This window comes from Scophthalmus maximus, chromosome 22 (genome assembly GCF_022379125.1).
Source record: "Scophthalmus maximus strain ysfricsl-2021 chromosome 22, ASM2237912v1, whole genome shotgun sequence".
Lineage (NCBI taxonomy): Eukaryota > Metazoa > Chordata > Actinopteri > Pleuronectiformes > Scophthalmidae > Scophthalmus > Scophthalmus maximus.
The window spans coordinates 5,673,600-5,694,524 of record NC_061536.1 but is presented as its reverse complement, the minus strand read 5'-3'; the positions used below and the strand labels follow the sequence as shown (position 1 = coordinate 5,694,524).

Sequence of the window (20,925 nt, the reverse complement as noted above, 5' to 3'; positions counted from 1 at the left end):
AGTCTATATGGCAACAAATTCAGCTTGTTTAACTGCAATTACAAGAAGTAGCTCAATTTTCAGTTTGAAGTTTGCACCAACTGCTTGACACCACTGGACAGTTGCTCGCTCGTCAAGTTGAATGTTGACACTTTGATGCGGGTGGTCTCTACGTGCACGAATTTGAGTCTAAATGCTTGGTGATCAAACTTGTCTGTTGAATATGGTTGTTTCATTTCAAAGGTGGTGGAGATGGATATTGATTCTGAAGACTCATCCTCAGTAACTGCACCCATGTCTGTAATGACTGAAACCACCTGCAAAACAACCGAAGTCCTTCCTGAATCAAATGCAGACGACAAAATGACATGCATCAAAGTTCCTGACAATGCTAACACCTGTCCGACTGGTTCCAGAAGTATTGAGGATGCAAGTTTTTGTGTGACAAAAGGTTCAAATGCTGCCGGTTTGCATTCTGATTCCACACGAGATAACTCTGAAGAGCAAATCACTCCAATCACAACTATGGAACCATTACAAATGGAAACCTCTTCCAAAATAGTGGGGACCTCTCAAACTGCAGCAGCTTCGGGTTCTACTGCAACCACCCCCACCAAATCCACGGCTGCCAGTTCTTCCAAGTGTGCTCAAGACTCCACTAAATCAAATGTCTTGAAACCTACAGACACGACATTCAACTGTACTAGACCTAACACATCGGGAAAAACGACCAAAAAATATACAGCAGCCTGTTCTAAACTGACACAAGCCACCTCTGCTTCTAGAGCGAGCATATCCAACTTGAAATGCGCAACACTGACGAAACCATTGGAAAGCACAACTGGAGCTGCGTCCAAAAACACAGCGACCTCATGTAAAACTGTGCCCAACTCTCAAACAGGATCCACCATTGTGCCTGGAGCCACTGGTAGAACTTTGCATTCTGAAATGGCGTCAAAATTTACAGCTGCATTTCAAACTACAGTGACAAACGCAGTTGCTGATGCAGAGGCCCAAACATCAGTTAAATCTGAAAATACTGACGTCTCTGCCAACACTGTGCATATGAAGAATGCAATGCATGGAAATGCTTATGTTGCACCACATATTCAAAAGAGTCATCCAACAGCCGCTCCCCACCTGACCACAGCCACATCTGTCATGTCTGAACACAAGAATCCACCCACTGAGCTGTCAAATACCCCCACAACCAAGATTAAGCCAAAAGAAAACCCTCATAAAGTTGGTTAGTATTATTACTTAATACTTAAACCCATCGATTCACTTCTTGTCAACTCATTTTGATTGTAACCAGAGTTCTGCTCTGTGTCTTTACAGGCCTAAACCAGCTTATTACAGTGACTTGTGAAAATAGGCAGCAAGTCTACTGTCAGCTGTGTTCAGTCAGGTTGAGACGGTCAAGTCACCCCTCCAGCATTAGCCACCAGTATAAATATGTGGTACGTGCCTGATAAGTCTTGTTGTACAAGATGTAGGCATCTTGTAAATCAGGGCAGTGTAACTAATTTTAATTGTGTGCTTTTTGATTTTTCCTGCTAGGAAAAGATGTACCCAGGGTGCCCTACCAAGCAGCTGGAGGAGAGTAAATGGGAGAAGATAGTTGCAAACTTGGCTGAGGTTGAGAAGGATGTAGGAATTCCGAAGGTCCAGGTGATCTGCACAAGTCTCATCATACAGTCTATATTATTCAAAATGAACAGTCTGTGTGGTTGTTAATCTTTGTACATATCGTATCTCATCATCACAGCAGATTGAGCCCAATTTATGTAACCATGAATAACAACTTTCATAAAAACTAGGAGGAATTTTATTAAGGCAAAGACACTGTATTCCTACTTGCTGTCTGCATATGGGCAGAGAATGAATGATGTATGATAGAAAAAGCGCTGTGTGCGTGCATGTGTGTGCGAGACTAGAAAAGCGCTATATAAATACAGTCCCTTACCATATCAGTGTAAATGGTCATTAGTGATGAACTCAGTGATTGTCGTGGTTTCCATCGTAAGTAATTTTGAATTTGAATTGCTCGTGTTGACATTATCAAGACATAGGTACAAGGTGTTAATTTTGGTAAAACTTTGGTTAAACGGATACATATGCATTGAAATGTACATGTGTAAAGTAAGAAGGCAAAGACTTGTACATTATTTATTACTTTCAGTTATCATAAATGAGTGATTTTGTCTCTCTCTCTGCTAGAGAATTGAAGTGACGAATGACGTGTATGAAGAGCTGGCTGCTCTCCCGGAGGACAAAGGTAGAGATGTTCAAATATTATTTTGTATTTTTTAATCCAGAGAAGGATGTCTATATATTTCAATGTATATATTTCATTTAAAAAGCAAGATAAGAACATATCATTCATCATCATTCATCATTCAGGACAGCTGTTCTTACAAATTGTCATGAAATGTGTCCATGTAAACAGGAAGCAAGTTGTCTGCTCTGCAGTCAATTGCTTATTTTCTAGAATGTACTACGAACAAGTAAAGGTAATGGTGAAAAGTGAGAGCAGTGATTTCCTTTTTTTGTTTGGGACTGATGACGAGGTGGACAGGAACACGCATGTTGAAAACGATTGTGTTTTCAACATTTTGCCTTCACCGCTGGTGGTCGAGTTGTGTCTGATAAGAACCAAGCGTCATTGGTTTTGATCGCTCAAACTACCACACAGGCGAGCAGCTTTTCCAATCTCCGGCGTAGTGTGGTCGGCAGGCGTACATGTAGCAGCACCACAGCAGGATGTCAGCAGTTTCAGACATCAATCTTCCAGTCCATAGCCAAACCGCATAACAGTTTGAAGTGCGTTAGATCAAAATGATCACTTTCAGAGTCAAATCAAATATAAAACAGTTAAGGCTTACTGTGTACTTTTTTTTTTTTTTAATTAAATATTTGGTCATGGTCCATGGTCACTTTTTTGACAGGCACAAACTAGCATAAATCTTTAGTCTAGAGCATCAGCCATCACATCAAATTAAAGTAATTCTCTGCTTGGCCTTGTTTGATGAATAATGAGTATTTGACACCAATCAATTTGGATATGGCTGATGTTGATGATGGTTGATTTAAGGATTAATATATTTAATATATTGAGGTACTGATATATTTAATATGTTGAGGTACTGATATATTTAACTCGGGTGGGCTCTCTATAAATCAGTTTGTTATAGGGAAATGGCGACAATTGTTTTTTGTAAACCTGTATTATACATATTTGTCCATCTGTTTTATTCTATAAAATATGGTATGATAGAAGAAGTTCAACTTATTCGCATTGGAGAATTGTATTTATTGTCATGGAATATAGGACATTTATTTTTTATACATAAGGTAATTGTTTTGATTTTGTCCTTTTCTCCTCAGCTATAGAAAAACTGAATACAATGCGAAAACAGACCGACCTGCAGGTTCCGTCATCCTCCACAGATGGTCCTGCAGAGGCTTTAAGGCCAAAATTTGCCTTCAACAGTCCATGTGACGTTTCAAGCTCAGATGATGGTAAATTCAATGTCATTTATTTTCATCCATATGCAAATACTTTTGAACTTATAATTTTGTACTTTGTACATTCCTGAGGGAATATGGTTGTCTTTGGACATATCATCACTGATTACAATAGTTTGGGACTTTTTTCTGGATCTATTTTTGGTGACTTGAGAAACTCTAGCTGAAAGCATAAGACTAATTATTTTTTCTTTTCTTTTTGTCTTTTCAGGTATTTATTTGTCACAGACTGAAACACCAGGACTTCTGACTAACAACCAACAAGATCAGGACAACATCTGTATACCAGGTAAGAAAACAAATGTGATTGATGGGTCTGGAAATAAAAAGATATTTACTCTCAAACTGCACAGTTTTGAATATATCACTGCTCTGTAATGGAATTTTACAAAACATTGTTCTTAAGTAAACTGATGTGCCTCGTTCGACTGTCTTTACACTTACAATAAACTTATTGGAACACTTGATGTCAGATGGTTTTGTGTCTGTAACTCTGGGACCTGACCATTGCAGCCTTGAAACCAGTCTGTACCCACCTGCAGATAAACCGTTGCAGCCATATCTTTCCCTCCCCAAACACTGCTCACATTCTTTCTCACACTAACACACTGTTTCAGTGTACTCAGACAAAGCTGTCTTTGACAGACATCACAGGCTCTGTCTTGATGATCGTTAGATCATTAAGACAGAGCTGACTTAAATATTCAAGGACAAATATTTACATCTATGATCTTTATTTCCACCACAGCTCTTAATTCAGAAATGAAATCCATTGTGAAAGATGAAGCAGCTCAGGGTTGGACTAATGAAGGCCTAGAAGCTAATGTCCGGACTCCAGAGCCCATCCCTGCTCATAGCATTCGAGATGCAGACATAGCAGGTATAATGTATCTTTGTATGTCATTACACACTGTCCAACCAAAGGAAACAACAGAAACAGATGTACTAACAATCAATTTTTGCTCTATTTAGCCACTATCAAACAGGAAAAATTTGACCCAGATGAGGAGGCCCAGGCTCATGTTGAAGACACACCTATAATCCGGAGTCCTGGTAAATACCATAACTATATGTTTGATATCTGTTTTATTTTGTTGACACTAATAGACTTGAGGATCAATGTTATTATTGTTAATCAATAACAAGGAGACAGAAGCTCACACAAATACCAGCACAGCTTGTTCAAATGACAAAAAGCTTCTTGAGAAACTAAAAACTTGTCTTAATTTGTCAGTTCATCCTAACATGTATGTTTCTATCCCGTAGCCAATGGCCAGATACACATTCACATGTCTTCATTCATTTTGTCTCCCACCAGTCCAAGTGGACAAACCTCATGGTTGTGCAGATCCTCTCGCCACTGACTCGGAAGAATCCGCAGGTAGCTTTGCCCAAACCCCTCATACAAGCCAAGAGACTCACGAGAATAGACAACAGCAAGAAAGAAGTGACCCAGAGATACAGGACACAGAAAAAACATCACCTGTACTATGCTCCAGCTCATACCCGCTCTCCTTAGCTGCAGTGAACACCGAACAGCAGAACGAATCAACACCCAGCCTCAAAACAGAACATGTATCAACACCAGAACATTCACCACCAGGACCCGGGCAGCACAATGAATCACCAGTGCTCCCAAGCATTTCAGCAGGTAGTTATCATGCATTTACACCATACGAACCGGTTGTCTTTTTTCATTTAATGTGCTGATTTGCTTTTTTTTTGTTGCAGTCACAGGAGAGAAGAGTTGCAGCTATTTGTCCAGATACTTGAGCGTGTGTGGACAGGACACTGAAACAATCATAGGTGGGCGTGTACGAAAAAAAAACTTTATTTCATGTCATTTCACAAAAGCGTACAATTTGGTAAAGATGATGTGTCCTCATCAGGTCTACGCAGTGTGTGGGAGTGTCGAGGGATCTCTCTAAGCCCGTTCTACTTGTGTGAGAGCTGCAAGGAGACACTCTCCACCTATGACATCCAACAACACATGCTCAGTCCTGAACACTGGGCCGAATACATGGTGAGTGGTGTCTCAGTAATACCTCAATAACTTCTCAACAAACAAATGTATTTAACATTTGCACCAACATTTGTTAATGATATGATGCATGTCTTTCAGTTGATGGACTATCCTCACTTCATGGACTTCTGGTACTATAAGGATCTTCGCCAAGAGTGGAAACTGACAGTTTTGAAGGGCGTTGCCCAGCGAGTCTCAATAAGGGAGCGCCATTACAAGTTCGAAGCTCAGGTATCCTATTAAGTCAATCTGTAATGCATGCGTCAGAACGGGAGAGAAGTTGCCTCTTTTTCTGTGTGGTGCATAAGAAATGTTTAAGATTTCACAATTGTGCTTTATTTGCCTAAAAAAAGTAATTGCCCAAAGTGAAAATAAACATTCGTAAATTCCAATTGTTGCACTGTGTGTGTGTGTTTTTCTATATCAAAGGTTATCCTGCTGGGACCCGAGCTGTATGAACGTGTGCAGACGGCTCCATTCAGTGAAGGTAGCAGGAGGTTTTAAATTCACAACTGTTTCAGACTTGCTGGTGTGTGGGAGTGTACAGTAACACAGTAACTGCTATCTGTTTGCTTTTTGTAGCTTTACAAATGGTACAAAACATCAGGAAAGAACAGGAACAGAGCATTCTGTGTCGTCCCATGAGTACTGCACAACAAAGCAGTGAGTCCCACCAGCCCGCTAAATGTCCTTTTTTTCCCCCCAATCACTAACTAAAGAGAGTGATACTGGAAAAGCATATGGAGCTATGATCTTTGATTTCTGTCGCACAGATGAACAGCCTGAGAAACCGCAGATTCGAGAGGAATCTCTCCCAGCTGAGGCCCTTCGGAGAGGTGACAACGGTATTGTATTTATTGTATATGTGTTGTGAATGTTATGAATGTGTGTGTATGTATAATATATCTTTTTCATCCTTTATTCAACCAGACTGGACCAATTGAGATACAATTTCCTTCTGCCAGGGAGTCCTGGTCAGGATGGGCAGCAGATGAAATAAAAACATTTAAAAAGTTTCAAATATAAATACAAGCAGGGACAGGTAACACATCAGTGGAAAAAATGATTTATGGGAAATAAAAAGCTCCTATTAAAAGCAATGGCATTGTTCCATTTCTTGAGATTTATCGGGGACACAAATCCTCTAACTTCTGTAAGCTGTCATAAATGTACGTTTTTATCTTGTTTTCCCTCATTCCTCCACTATCTCACTTTAGGAGCAAGAGAAAAAACAGAAACGCATCATTTTGGAAATGAAACTGTGATGGATGGAGATTTGGATGGGGTCGAACGTAGGACAGCCCTGAGTCCTCTGGATGTGTGTAATGTCCCCTTAAAGGCTGGTTCTCTTGTCTCTCCGGCCCCTGGTGTTGGCACGTGTCTCGTTCCCCAAGAGTCCTGCATGGAACTCAGACCACCAGTCTCTCTGCGCCACAGGCCGGTGAAACAGGAAGAAGTGCTCTCAGAATGCGAGTCTTTCCATACCGTTTGTCCTAAATCCACTCAAACCCTGACATTGTATGTCAAAGATGAATGCACTCCAACCAGAAAAAGGCCAGCTGATGCATCTATTGAAACACTGGTCAGACATTGCACCAGTAACCCCCAACTCGAGCGTCCTTTGCAAGACAAAAACGCAGACGGCTTACGGCACAGTCAGCCTAGCCCCGAACCAGATCCAGAGTCCTCTCCTGATAATGCTGCCGTAACCTCTATCCCTTTGTCCCAAAATGAGAAAAAAACAGGACCTGGATCAGACAACTGCAGCACATCCATTGTAGACTTTGACGCCTTAATAAGTCTTGTGAAACAAGTAAAATCTAAGATAAATGTGTCCTCTTGTAAGTCAGCTCCACATAATGCTGAGACCACTACCTCTCGCGCTAACACTCCGTCCGAAAGTGTTGTGGAAAGGAGACCAAAAAATCCACCCACCACCAAATCGCTGAAGAGGATGTCTACAACAGCACCTGCTGGACAAGCCCCGGCAGGCGGCACCATATCACCCTCTGTCGGCACTGCTGTCCCGAGCGAAGTACAGCACCAGACAAGTGTCAATGCTCAGAACAGCTTTGGAAATGTGAGCAATCTCCAGGCTCGTCTCACTTGTGTGGCCACAAACAGTAACGTGGGTCAGGCATCGGAGCCACGCGGCAACACAGAGACCGACCCCACTGTTTTTTGTCTAATGCCCATTAAACCCATCGTATCTACCAGGCCAGACCCCACTGACCAGCAAATTGTGCGTGGCTTTAAAAGACAGGACCACTCTGAGGTGTCCAGAGTCATTCAAGATGCTCACAGTTCCTGCACAGTCGAAACTGCAAACCCCAGTAACACCCTTGCAGCTTCAGGAGCGCATGGCCAGTACAGCCAAATGGCTTATCTCACAAATGAATATCGAGGTCACCTTTCTTCTAAGACTTTTGCTGGTTACACGACACCAGGCAACCCACCTGCTTACACTCTGGGTTTATATCAACAAAAAGGGTACGCCGCAAATGGGCTCTACACGGGTCAGTTATACCAAGAGCAGGAAGCAAGACTACGTTTGCAGTCATTTGGACACAGTTTAGCAACCCCAACTCCTCCAGGATGGCAGAGCCAGGAAATGCAGCAGCAACAGCTTCAACAACAGCAACAGCAACAGCATCTAAAACAGCAGGAGCAGCAGCTACAACAGCAACTGCAACTGCAACGGCAGCAACAGCAGGAGCAGCAGCTACAACAGCAACAGCAGCTGCAACAGCAGCAACGGCAGCAACAGCAGCAACGGCAGCAACAGCAGCTACAACAGCAGCAGCTACAACAGCAGCAGCATCAGCAGTACTTCTCATGGACAAGTGCCACCATGGCTGCTCCACATGGCAGAGTGACCAATGATGGTGTCTACGCAGGAGCTGCTCCATTTAGCGTTCCAGGCAACAATTCCCAGATGCCAAACAACCTAAACGGATACAGCACCAACAGAGCTGTTCCAACGCAGACCAGCAACAACATAACACAAAACGCTTACCAGGTTTACATTAGACCGCCAACCTTTTACAATCCTCCTTACAGTCAACAGTGAAACCATCCCTCAGGCATCTGCAAACTCCTTTTTTGCTTCTGCCACAGAGATGTTTACTGTAGCGCCCCCTGTGGCCAATACCACACGCGTAGCTTCCCATCAAAATGCCTATAACCCATACTAATCACAAGAGATTTCTTTTGTACAGCCGTTAAACATTGCTCTGTGTTGGTCCCTAGTAGACAATAGATACATTTATATACAGTGGGAGAATCTGAGATGCTGTGCAGGATGTTAAACTCTACATTACCGATGAGGGGTGAGTCATAAGTGTCCATTCATAGGTGAATATAAAGGCACTAGTGCTTCTGAGGATTGTATCTGGTTGGTGACAGAATACAAATCGATGATCCCTTAACCTCTTTACCTTATCAAGTTCGTAACATCTGGAGCTTCTACGAACCAAAAGCTGAAGAAGTTTGACATTTTCCCTACTTAGTCTCCATGCGTTACATTTTTGCATCTTTTCTAACAATACATATTCGAGCAAAGGTTTCTTCACCTGTGAACGAGAAGACTGAGCTTTGTTGTTACATTATTGTTTTATAGAATTTATTTTTTGTTTTTCTTTTATAGGTTAAAAAGAATCTGCATTAGCATTTAGGAATCTTGATGCAAGTTATTGTCTTTGCCATTTTATTCTCAGTGTGTTCATACATGCTCAGTGCTACATATGCGGGTGTTCTGCTTTGTGCTATAGTTTGGAAGACTTATTACTTCAGTTTAACCTCCTAAGACACTAAAATAAACTTTTTATAGACATTTATTTTAAATGAAGTTGAAATTTTTTTGTTGTTGTTGAAGCAGTGAGTTCAGAATGCTGTCAATGTTTGAAACTATTGCTTACTTTGAACATGAAGGAAGGTTTCATAAACTGTATACTGACTACGGGATTAATCTGCTGTTGCTTGTTTACGTTTTTAATATTTTTAATGTTACATTTTCAGCAATTGTCAACTGATTTTGGACAGTTTTATGTACATGTTTTGTTCAGCTTAATAAAAGTTATGTAAAAATTAGATCTTCTGTTGAATGTGTAATAAAATGACATTTTTTTCATAAATTGATCTTTCTTTTCTTCTTGCTGAAATACATTTTTCAAAAACGTGTACGTTTTTGAAATTGCTACATAGCCAATATTAGCATTAGCAGCTGTTTACCTGCAATATGAGAAGAAATATTTCAAGCTTGGCATCGAGCCCAATTCTTGACTTGCCATATGAACTGATTCTTTCTGTGAAATATACCAAAGAGACTGTTGTATATTAAGTAGCGATGATGTGAAGATGTATTGAAGAGAAGTCCGCCGACAACGTCTTGATTGTATATAAAGGTTTATTACAAAAAAGACCAGCATCAATGCAAGCACTGCAGAGCTTGGAGAGCATCAAACCAAAGGAAAACTCCAGAAAGGACCGTTGTTTACTTCAGAAGGAACATCTGGTTCACCTTTGGGTATACAAAGTAAGAAGGAGGTCAAAAAGGGCTTGAAAGATGAGCTCCGGGGGTTCCTCAGGAGGCCCCTTACATAACAGATTCAGATTATGAAATATATGGACCACGTGAACTTTAACCCTTCAGATAGACACTACAAGACCAGCCATTCAATCAGCCTGAGCCGGGGTCTCTGTGACCCAACAAAAGGATCAGAGCTTCAAGACAGAGTTTGCAATGTCTGACGATGAAGGCTTTTATATGAGTACTCTCTTATACTCAGTGTTAGTGCGAGTGTAGTGTCTTTTTGTCAATATATATAATGTGAGTAGCACATGTGGTTTACATTTTCTTTCTCTGGAATGTTATGTTGGGGGCCTCCTGATGACCCCTTACCCTTCCTTTTGACCCCTCTTCATTCTACGTCTTACATAGTATAACCCAAAGGTGAACCAGATGTTCCTTCTTTAGAAAACAACAGACCTATATAAATGTAAGCCCAAACCCGTGTGCAGAGCTGTCCTTTTGGCCGGACACTTGCCAAGGTCTGCAGTGCTTGAATTGATGCTGGTCTTTTTGTAATAAACCTTTATATACAATCAAGACGGTGTCGGCGGACTTCTCTTCAATACATCTTCACATCATCGCTACTTAGTATACAACACGAGAAAGACAAAGGGGGTGGGGTGAAGTTTTATTTAAGTCTTTGAAAAGGGATCAACACAGTAAAACAACATTCACCAAAGTGACGATGCAGATGAGTCTCTGCCGTCGATATTTATATCTGACTTGCAGAAAGAGGATGTGTGTCTATTGCCAAAGCGAAGTGAAAAAGACTTTTTGCATGTTATGATCAGTTCCACCGTGGGTGGTTTGGAAATGTTTGAGCAAATATTAAATCATGTGCACACAATGATATAAAAAAAAAGAAAGATGTATCTGCAGGTGGGTACAGACTGGTTCCAAGGCTGCATAGGGCAGGTCACAGAGTTACAGCCAGTTTCATAAGCTGTGAGCCGTAATCATCGAAAGTAAAAGAAAAAAGGGCTTGTCACAGTCTGCAGTTAATATTTTGGTTGCGACTGTAAAGACTACAAAATAAATTTGGTGTATTCACACCTGTGGTCTTGTAAGTAAAAAAAAATCTTCGACGTGTACGAATTCACATTGCTGTTGGTTGAGGTTAATTCCAGGACATGGGGTCTCTTGTCACTGAGAGATGACACAGTGCCTGAGAGCTGTCTCCAAGGAATGAGGGGAGTAGAGGAAGGGACGGACCAGGAAAACATGCTGTGGAGGGCTGTGTTAAGTTTCAAGGTCGGGTTTTCTGGTTTTGACTGTCCTCCCCAAAGAGATATGCAACAGTAACCTCTCAGCTGAAATCAGTGTCGGAGGAATAATGTTCAGAGTCTGGGCCAGAGGAGTGACCTCTTCGCCAACATTCACTCGGATCTCTCTCATGGGTCTCCCTACAGGAGGGGTTGGAGGTGGAGCTATGGGCGGAGCTGTAATTCCCATTGGAGGACTGCAAAGTTGTGAAACTCCCCTTTCAGCCGAGGCTGGTACAAAGTCAGCTGGGCAGTGGTGCTGGTGACTCTCGTTTAGACTTCCACGAAGCTTGATTGGCCTGTATCTAACTTAAGCAAGGACCCTAGACAACTAACCCCAGAAAAATTTTAAAAAACGTAACAGTCAATAATATTAGTATTGTTGTTTGTTGACAATTTTTTCCTGTTTTCTCGTGAAGGGCTAAGTGACTGTTAGCGTGAGGTTCTTCGACCTGAGAGTGCAAACGGCGGCAGATTAAAGAACGTGTCAGTTTAGACTCATCTGAGATCCCTCTGCTCTTGTATAATTGAAAGAAGTTCCCGGGAGAGAGCAAAGGAAGAAAAAAAAAGGCACTGGTGGGTTTTTTCCGTGCTAACCACGCACCCATCCATCAGTTGCTCATGTTGTTCTCTCTCCTATTGTAGTGTCTTTTTGTCCATATATGGAATGAAAGGGGAATATGTGTTTACATCTCTTTCTTTGGAATGCCAAGATAAGGGTCTCCTGATGACCCCTCACCTCACCTTTTGTCCCCTCTAAGTTTTACAACTCACATAGCATATCTTGAGTCAACCAGATGTTCCTACTCAAGCCAACGATGGGCCTATAAAGGCAGTAACCCCCAAGAAGAGTCGGGAGGGTTGTCATTTTGCCCAGACACTCTCCAAGTTCTGCAGTGCTTGTAATCGATGCTGGTCTTTTTGTAATAAACCTTTATATACAATCAAGACGGTGTCGGCGGACTTCTCTTCAATACATCTTCACATCATCGCTACTTAGTATACAACACTATTCTTTTAATCTTTCTCTGCACCGTTTCAGGCCTTTATGGCACTGTTCCCCTTCCTAAAGGTCAGGCTGAAGTCTTAAAGTGCACATGAACCATGTTTTCAAACTCCCTAAGCTACAACTTACGACTGTGCAACTTTATGCTCTCGGGAGGGGAGTTGCCCAAGGGACCAAGCAGATGTTCTTACCGCCTCTACACAACCACTGAAACTCATCACTGCCTTATCACTTCTGCCTTTGATGTAAATGCCACAAGACCGTAACCTGCATAACCATTGTCTCTCACTTTGTCTCCGAGGGCCCCAATCTATATCAAGGCACTTTGATCCTTTGATGTGTTCAGCCCAGCGATGTTTGGAACCCCAGTCTTTTATGGGAGTAAAACAATAAGATAAGGCAACAAGAGGAGTTGCCCCTGAGAACAACTGAGAAAGGCTTTACATTTTGTCTTTATGAGCTGATAAAACTAATCATTTAATCTTTGAATCACTTGCACGAGTCAACCTCTTTTTAACCCTCAGTGGAGCCGCGGTTTTTGAAGGAGATGATAAGCTGGTTGACATTTCTAATCATGCCATTTGCAGAGCAGCCGCTACTGATTGGCCCTAATTGATCTCTCAACGTTAGAGAACTTTTTGTCGAGATTAGGTTGTCCCCAATAGACACACAGTGCTGGTCAGTGATAAGTTACCTGAATATCGAGATGGGTTCAATGTTGTTATTAATATACATCGTTGTCCAATAGTGTTATCATGCTGATGATGACACTGGTTAGATTTGGTAACCAATGTATTGATGATGATGATGATGATGATGATGTGATTCTCTGTGCTTAAGTTGTGAGGGGGCGTGTGGCGGAAAGTTTGTGGAGCAACATATCCATGTGCTATACTGACCAGACATTATGTTAGTACAGTAGTGTGTGTGTCTTTGTGACGACGTTTTAGTATGGATGTGACCTCGAAAAGTTTTCAGTGCGGGCTGTTGATTTGATTGGCCAAAGGAGGAACTGGGGGGGCGCAGAGCTGCGCATGCGCCGATGCTGCTGTGACAGAACGAGTCGCGAGCCTGCTGCTGAAGTTTTACTGCACTTCGCGGATTTCTACACAGCACGTGTGACTAGATCAACCAAGGCCTGGAAACAGAGAGGCGGAATCTTTTTTTGTTTTTCCATCGGTAAGTAGGAAGCAACATGTATTTGCGTCGTTGACAAATCAATAACAAATTCGTCGGATGGTCCATCGAGCCGAAGCGTGTTGGTCATTTAACTGACGGAGTGACGCGGATTTTCCTACTCAGTGAATTGCTGTCACGATGTCTGACCATGATAGGCCACATTAAAACGTGTTGTTAAAATGTTCGATTTATGAAGTACTGTTGCGATTGAGGAAAGTCACTCATCTTATATCATTGGTAAATATCCCATGTGCCCTGAACCGAAACTGCTTTAAACTCAGACGCTTTCTATCTATATTCCTTCTGTACAAAACGGTGCTTATTTTTTTCTTACAACGAAGCCACGTTACTAACAATAAATTCCCCAGGTGTTTGTTAATTAAATAATTATCATGACAAACTTTTTACTGCCTCAATGTTGCGACGCCGTTCACCTGTGCGTCCTGTCTGGTGATGCTGCAGCGCCATCTGGTGGCGGTTACAGGTCAATCCAGAGCCACAGCTCTCACTAGTCTTTTTTCATTTGAATGTAAGGATAAAGTCTCCAAATTGAAACTATATAAAAATCGACATTTTTCAACCGTCAACAGTTGTCAGTGTACAGGGCCTATCATAATCATAATCAATAATTCCCTCTGCCAAGGAAGTCATGTTTTCACCCCTCTCTGTTGGTTGGTTCATTAGCAGGATCATAAAGGCTACTCAACTGATTTCCACCCAACTTTATGGAGGTTTGAATTTTGGTGAGGATGTGGATTAAGGGGTGGATTTTTTTATTTTACAAATAAATCTAGTTTACAATCCACTTCCCTTTGTCTTCTATATTGGTTTCTATTTATATATCAACTTTACTTTATAAGTGTTGTGGTATGTTGTCTTGTTTTGGGGCCTCTCTTACCCATGATAACGGTACACAGAGTAAGGTCAGAGGAAGATCCACCACACATTTGTGTGACAATACACTCCCGTTTGTCCTGTTGTAGTACCCATAGAGCCCACGGTTGAGTTAGGAAGCCAAAAGGAGAGCAACTGAAGGAAGGTACAAAATTTCCTCTGTAAGAAAGCACTGTGAAGATCTCAGAGACGGACTGAGAAGAGACAACACAATGGTTTAGAAAGACGTGGCCAAGGTTCAGAATGTATTTGTCCAATAGAGTCGCTCCACGTGAAGGTTAACGGGCATGTGGCCACCTTGACTTTGTTAGTTCATAATAGTCCTTTTTGCAAGGACGGCTCAGATTTGGTGCTAGCAATACAACTGTTAACTTGTTAACTTTCTCCTTGATAGATCCAGTATTGTGATGTGCTTGTTAATGGATACAAAATTATTAAAGTATTCAAGGTACATATGGGGATAGAATGATTTAACAGTTTAGATTGTGTGTAACAACAATTTACCAAAATCTCTAAATGTGCAGATTTGTTGACAATCTAGGGGCACAAACATTGTTATACTGACTTTTAGTTCTTTATTTTTATGAACGTAGATATCTTGTATATGTTTGTTACATAACTTCCATATGTTGTCGCCCTGCTTCATACTCTTTACCTTACCTCTGGTTATGGTCAGTCAGAGTTGATTTTTGAGATGACAGACGAGATTCGTCTTAAGGAGGAAGATTAAATCCTGACACGTGGATCAGATGCTTCGCAGTTCATACAGCGCTGATTCGATGCCCTCTCTGCATGATACAGTACGAGTAGGTTCGACCATTGAACAGAAGTGAGAGAACACGAGGTTATATATCACACCATGGACTAACACAAATTTAGATTGTACCAAACAAGGTTTGACTAGTTTCCCCAGACAGACATCCATCACCCAGGAGGTATTACTTTCTCCTAGCCCAGCGATATGTGTCCTGTGACCTTGACCTGTTCACTTTAATCTTCTTGCTTGAAAGCACAGGCATTCGATCAGTGACTCATGCGAACCTAACATTTCCGAACTTGGAACATGCTATACATAGTCAATGTAAAATCTTGATAACATCTGCCAAGGAGGTTATGTTATCATCGCCGTCTGTCTCGCTGTCAGCCAGCGGGAGCCGGTATGCGCTCTCCCAGTGCCCTCGTAATTAAATTTTTTCTCAAAATTATTGCTCTGAATTCTAATTTAATCATCTAGGTAAGCTCCAACTTCATTTATTTATGCAGGTGGTGATTCTACAGCTGCAGCATGCAGCCGGGCGAGCCACAAAAAGGTACGTCGTTTCCTGCACCCGAGGGCCACTGTGCTCAGAACGTTTCAGCATGTGATTATTTTTGTCTGATGCATTCTCTCTGTTTGTAGGGGTTTCTGGCAAAGGCGAGCTGTTTGATTCGCTGAGGGTGTACCTGGACAACAAGAAGAGACTACAGCCCATTATTGGTGTGTAGCAACAAACACCTATTTTGTGTCATCTGTGTGTATTGAGATAACTTGTGTTTTTGTGTCCGTTCAGGCCTGGGCAGCATTGTAGAATGTGTGAAGGTGGGGACACGCTACAGAGAGGCTCTGTACCTGTGCGAGGTGTGTGTCTGTCGGCTCAGCAAGGCTGACATGCGCAACCACATCATGGGAAGTCTCCACAGATTCAACTACATTGTAAGTGTTGCCGAGGAACAAGTCATGCTGGTGTGTTTGTAATGCCGCCTTGGATTGCAGTTGATCGGCGGGCTGGTGTTTTGCTCGACAGAAAGCCCGGCACCCCGACCTCATGAGTGAATGGAAGGACAACTCTGACCTGTCCAAGCTGGCCTGGCCACTGATGGAGATGGCCAAGAAGATCGAAGGAGAAGAGGGAGCAGGTGACGTCCAGGTGTGTTAGTTTGACAGTGTTTATATTTTTGTTTCCAGTTGCAAACACACACACACACACACACACACACGTGTTTTGGATATGAGTACTCATACGTTTTTGTACCTTAATATGAAGTTAATAGAGGTTGGAGATGCTCTATACCAGAAGATGACTACACTCAGTGAGAATAATGGTCAGTGAGAATAGTTTTGGTCTTCTTATATCCTGTGTCCATCACTCTTTTGTCCATTTTTTAAAGTCCATTTGAATCTCTCTCTCCCTCTCTAACACTACAGCAGTAACTCTGATAAATTACTTAAGAGATTGGCAGGGTGAACCTGAGAGCCACTCCGAGGCCACATCCATTCAGCCAGAACACCATCACGTCCAATCGCAGCGGATTGTGTTGCTTGGCCAGAACCAGAACCAGAACCAACGGCAACGGACAGAGAAGTCCCACAGTGCCGACGTGATGTCGCACAGGACCTCAGAACACACGACCGAGCCACAGTTAGACGACACTCGGGTGTCACCGGAGCCCTCTGTGCTCTCAGACATCAGCAGCAGCAGCAGCAGCAGCAGCAGCTTTGTTGATGGCTACACAGGAACCAAACCTCTTATTGGTGAGCATAGATGGAGAATAGCAGCAGTGTGCTGCAGTTACAGAGAACATCTTTGAAAAGAACAGACTCAGGTTGATGTAGAAGACGGCCCTTACTGATTTTACTGGCCCTTACCCTTTACGTTATTCTAAAATGAAATTAAAAGAAAGTTTAAATTTAAATTTTTAATTTTGTTGCTCCATTAATAGTGTGGCTAGTAATTCCTCCTTGTTACACGTGTCTGTGCTGAGCTAAACTTTTTTTTTTTTTGTCTCCAGCTACAAGTTTGCCATACAGATGTTAGACTGCTGATCTTTTGCATCTAACAAATAGTCCTCCTTCAAAACGTCCAACAATTATTTTCTCTAGAAAAAAGCTGCGTGTGTATGTTCACAACAGGTCTGTTCCGCGTGGTTGAGTGTAGGGGTGACACTGGCCGCGCGCATGTTTTCTTATGCCACTGCTGCCGAATCAGATTCAGCAAAAGGGACATCATCGATCACCTAACCAGCTCCTCCCATCTCAACAACTACTTGGTTAGTTTTTTTTCTATTTATCAATAATTGAAATTAAAAGAAATGCAAATCCTTCACTATTATCCTTCCAACGTGCAATTATCCTTCCACTGACAAACGTTTTGTGCGTAGATGGAAACCCGTCCTGAGCAGGCTGAGGTATTGACGACAGATACTAATGACAACTGTCAGTTTCTCCAGTCGCTGGCCAAGCAGGTGGAGCGAGAGGAGGGCAGAGGAGAGCTGAAGGTATCACACTTACTCTAATGCACAGTTTATCCTGCTGTGGTTGTTCTGGGAGTGAAAGGACACATTGTGTCCTTCACCGCCAAGGTCTTGTACTCGTCTCCCAATCAGTTTTCAAACATTTTATGTTCCCAGGTGATAAATATACCAGAATCACTCTGTATCCCACTGACTGGCAAAAGTTACCACTGGTGTAAGTACGGACTTGTTTTTGTTTGGCCTTAAGCAGTTCACCTCTTTGTCCTCAACTCTGAGCTATTGGGCAGTGACTCACAGTGTAAGTACGACATGTATTTTACTCTCTGTCTCTTCCCATTATTGATCTATGATTTCATGTCTTGAAGAGGTGGTGTGTTACTAGATGTTGGGCATAAAGTGATATTCACAAAGGTTTCAAGTTTGAAACACTAAGAAACAATAACGCCTGCAGTAGCGACCATTAATCCAAGGTGTCCTCGTCCTTTGTTCATGATAGGGCATTGTGATTTTTGCAGCCACTTTTTACAGTGTAGGAAGAGGGTTTTAAATTGCAGGTTTGCCAGGATATATGCATTTTCTATTCTATTGTTGTACGTTTCACCCCTTTTTTAATTTCATTCTTTATTCTCTTTCAGCCACTTTCATGTTTCCAACACTATTTTGAAAACTTGACTTGCTCTTTCAACCAGTGTGTTTTTCATTGCAAAGACTCCATGTTTGTATATGGCCTTTGTATATCCCGTGTATTGCTTTTCCAGGTACGAAGATGCTGTGTAACGGCTGGACAGATAATAGCAGCCAAAAAAACAAATTAACTGTAAGAGGTGTGTTGTCCCAAACTTTTTTTTCTTTTCTTTCAATGATGGAAGTATTTTTAATTCCTGCTGCTTTTCAACATCTGTGTCCAATTTACACACTTTTTTCTTAGGTCATGGTGTGAACGAGGCCTCAGCTGAAGACACGCCAGTGCTGTCAAAATGGTCCAAAAGGTCTAAGAGGAAGATGATGAAAAAGGCTAATACTGTGTTCAAGGTAAGCCTGCCTCTTACCAAAGGTTCATTGCTGCTGGAGAGGACGTCTTTCAGCAAGGACAGCCTCCCTGTGTCACGTTCCCATTCATCGGCCTCGGACCTCATTCCATCATCGACGGAGGACAGTTATTCGGAGTGTGACACTGAATCATTTGCATTTAACCATGCTAAACCCCCCTCGGTGTGCACAACCGTACCATGTCAGGAGGACCTCTGTAGTGGAGATACGGAGGCTGGTCAATACATGAGACCAGAGAGAAACTACACTGTCACTGTTGTCCAAGAGGGGAACGGTTACTTCAGTAATAATGAATACTTCAGCCAGACCGAAGACATAACTGGGACAAAAGACCACATGGTTTATGGGGAAGGGAATCATGACGGACAACGTGGTTCTCAAGAAAGATCAAGAGAGAACTTTAGTGAAGAGTTAAAAAGAGAAGGCCTGCAGAAACAATACGAGGGGTTGTCGCACACTGTGTCCCGCACCCAGGACTGGTCCTCTCACAAGGGTTACACTGAACAGTGGTACAGTTCGGCTGCACCAAATAAGTTCGACACAAGAGCGGAAGAGAGACGGAGCGAGTTGAGCTTGGATGCTACTCAACATTATTACCGACAACTGCCCCAAAATCATTACATGGCACCAGATCATAGTCGGAGTCTTCTGACAGATGCTGCCGGGGTCAACATGCATCCTCACTCAGGAGATGTCCTTGCTCACAGCGTCGCACCAGGGACTAGAGTGCACTACCTTGAGACGGAACAGAGACGAGCACAATCATGCATGGAGTTCACCACCAGCAATGTCCAGACAGGTTACACGGTGCAACCTGTGGCCTATCACGCTGTCCATACAGACCGTGGGCTGATGCATGACCCCGTCTACAGTAATGGACCGTGGGCACAACATGACTGGTACTTTCCCTATCCAGAAAGAAGCGGTGGTGGTGGTGGTGGGGATATGTCCCAGTCAAATGCTTTCACTCCACCTGTGCAAGCTCCGTGTTATGGAACCAACTTTGATTTACATTCCAGAGACACTGGGCTGTCGAGGTTTGAGGATTTCAAGAAGTGGACAAGTGCATATTATGGAGACCCCGGTTCTACCCAAGGGAGCAGTGTCTCTATTGAATGAACTTACTCAGACTGTCCGACACGGCTTCTAATTGTGCCTTTGCGTTATGTTCTGACAAAATCATGCATCTGGTTTCTGTTAGAAATTGCTCTCTGTTGATAGGATTTTTTTTGCCTCTTAGCTCAATATTCAGCTTTATATTATATTTTTGTCTCCATCTGAAGGTGAAAAGTATTTTGGATTTCCATTCCTGTCAAGCTAAAAATCAGAACTGGATATTAAAATGAAATTTGTCTAGACATTTTCTTTGGATACGTCTAGAAATGCAGGATTTCCATTCCTGTCAAGCTAAAAATCAGAACTGGATATTAAAATGAAATTTGTCTAGACATTTTCTTTGGATACGTCTAGAAATGCAGGAGTTAAAGGTGAACGTGTAGTTATGTCAAAATAAGCTGGTGCTTTTTCATTTAGCAAGACATTTCTAACTATGCCCAGTGTTATTCTTCTATGAGAATTATAAACCTGACTCAAGCTATGAGATGAAGACATCATTTAAAGTGAAAGGTGCTGAAATGTATTCATACACTGTATTTCTCAGTTTCTTGTGTAAACAAGTGAATAGTGAGAGACATGCGTAATAATGATATGCATCAATTTTTCCTATAGCAGCTGTTTTTTGTGTTTTTTTACTGTTGACCTTTCTGAGTTCTGAGCAACAACAGCAAGTTTGTAAACGTTTCAGATCACATGGCGACAGTGGATATTGATAAGCCGGAATAACTCTGACTATAAACTCTTTGCTATGAAATTCCTGTAATGACTCACTTTATATTGTGCTTGAGTGAATTTCTTCTTCTTTTGGAAGAAAAAAAAACTTGTTATGAAACTGTCAAATGCACTGCTTAACCAATTTCTATCTGAATAAAATTTAGGTGAGATTATATGGATTATTATTATTATTTTACCCCCTTTTGCAGATTTTGTAGAGTGTTTGTAGAGTTATTTTTGTTTTTGAGTTGTGGGTTTTACTCTACCTTTGAACAAACATCGTCCTGTGTGGTACACCGGTCCTCAAATGATCAAATTCAAAGAGTACATTTTCCTCCACAGTCACTGAGCGTGAATCAGTGCAGAGTAATGA

At 42.0% G+C, this 20,925-nt stretch overlaps 2 protein-coding genes across 8 annotated transcripts in view; both read left to right on the top strand.

Annotated features, from left to right (window-relative positions):
• Positions 1-9,663, top strand: part of LOC118292393 — a 32,757-nt gene extending 23,094 nt beyond the window's left edge. For 2 of the 6 annotated variants that reach the window (XM_035621317.2, XM_035621315.2), the window contains exons 35-50: positions 223-1,225; positions 1,318-1,439; positions 1,540-1,650; positions 2,200-2,257; positions 3,367-3,501; positions 3,719-3,796; positions 4,256-4,387; positions 4,480-4,560; positions 4,826-5,158; positions 5,239-5,313; positions 5,397-5,530; positions 5,630-5,761; positions 5,960-6,017; positions 6,113-6,193; positions 6,304-6,375; positions 6,748-9,663. In XM_035621317.2, coding sequence (XP_035477210.2) covers positions 223-1,225; positions 1,318-1,439; positions 1,540-1,650; positions 2,200-2,257; positions 3,367-3,501; positions 3,719-3,796; positions 4,256-4,387; positions 4,480-4,560; positions 4,826-5,158; positions 5,239-5,313; positions 5,397-5,530; positions 5,630-5,761; positions 5,960-6,017; positions 6,113-6,193; positions 6,304-6,375; positions 6,748-8,600 — 4,458 coding nt within the window. In that variant the 3' untranslated portion in view covers positions 8,601-9,663. Of the gene's footprint in view, positions 1-222; positions 1,226-1,317; positions 1,440-1,539; positions 1,651-2,199; positions 2,258-3,366; positions 3,502-3,718; positions 3,797-4,255; positions 4,388-4,479; positions 4,561-4,825; positions 5,159-5,238; positions 5,314-5,396; positions 5,531-5,629; positions 5,762-5,959; positions 6,018-6,112; positions 6,194-6,303; positions 6,376-6,460; positions 6,573-6,747 lie in introns of all 6 variants that reach the window. The other 4 variants (XR_004786892.2, XR_004786891.2, XM_035621318.2 and 1 more) reach the window with 4 other exon arrangements.
• Positions 9,664-12,752: 3,089 nt separating this feature from the next.
• On the top strand, positions 12,753-20,725 carry si:ch211-199g17.2. Of its 2 annotated transcripts, XM_047330261.1 has the most exons (13): positions 12,753-13,046; positions 13,375-13,547; positions 15,705-15,751; positions 15,841-15,918; positions 15,992-16,134; positions 16,226-16,348; positions 16,466-16,523; positions 16,627-16,953; positions 17,332-17,468; positions 17,580-17,696; positions 17,829-17,886; positions 18,431-18,496; positions 18,601-20,725. In XM_047330261.1, the coding sequence occupies exons 3-13, from the start codon at positions 15,727-15,729 to the stop codon at positions 19,839-19,841; spliced, it is 2,373 nt and encodes a 790-aa protein (XP_047186217.1). In that variant the 5' UTR covers positions 12,753-13,046; positions 13,375-13,547; positions 15,705-15,726; the 3' UTR covers positions 19,842-20,725. The 2 variants fall into 2 exon arrangements, with proteins under 2 accessions (XP_047186217.1, XP_047186216.1); XM_047330260.1 differs by having other exon boundaries at positions 12,753-13,547.
• Positions 20,726-20,925: the final 200 nt, after the last annotated feature.

What these genes read in the sequence shown, in the direction of transcription:
- si:ch211-199g17.2 (XM_047330261.1), top strand. Translation starts at nt 15,727, where the DNA reads ATGCAGCCGGGCGAGCCACAAAAAG. An exon ending in AGGGAGCAGGTGACGTCCAG is followed by an intron (nt 16,349 to 16,465) that starts GTGTGTTAGTTT and finishes CTTAATATGAAG; the next exon opens with TTAATAGAGGTTGGAGATGC. An exon ending in TGGCAAAAGTTACCACTGGT is followed by an intron (nt 17,887 to 18,430) that starts GTAAGTACGGAC and finishes TTGCTTTTCCAG; the next exon opens with GTACGAAGATGCTGTGTAAC.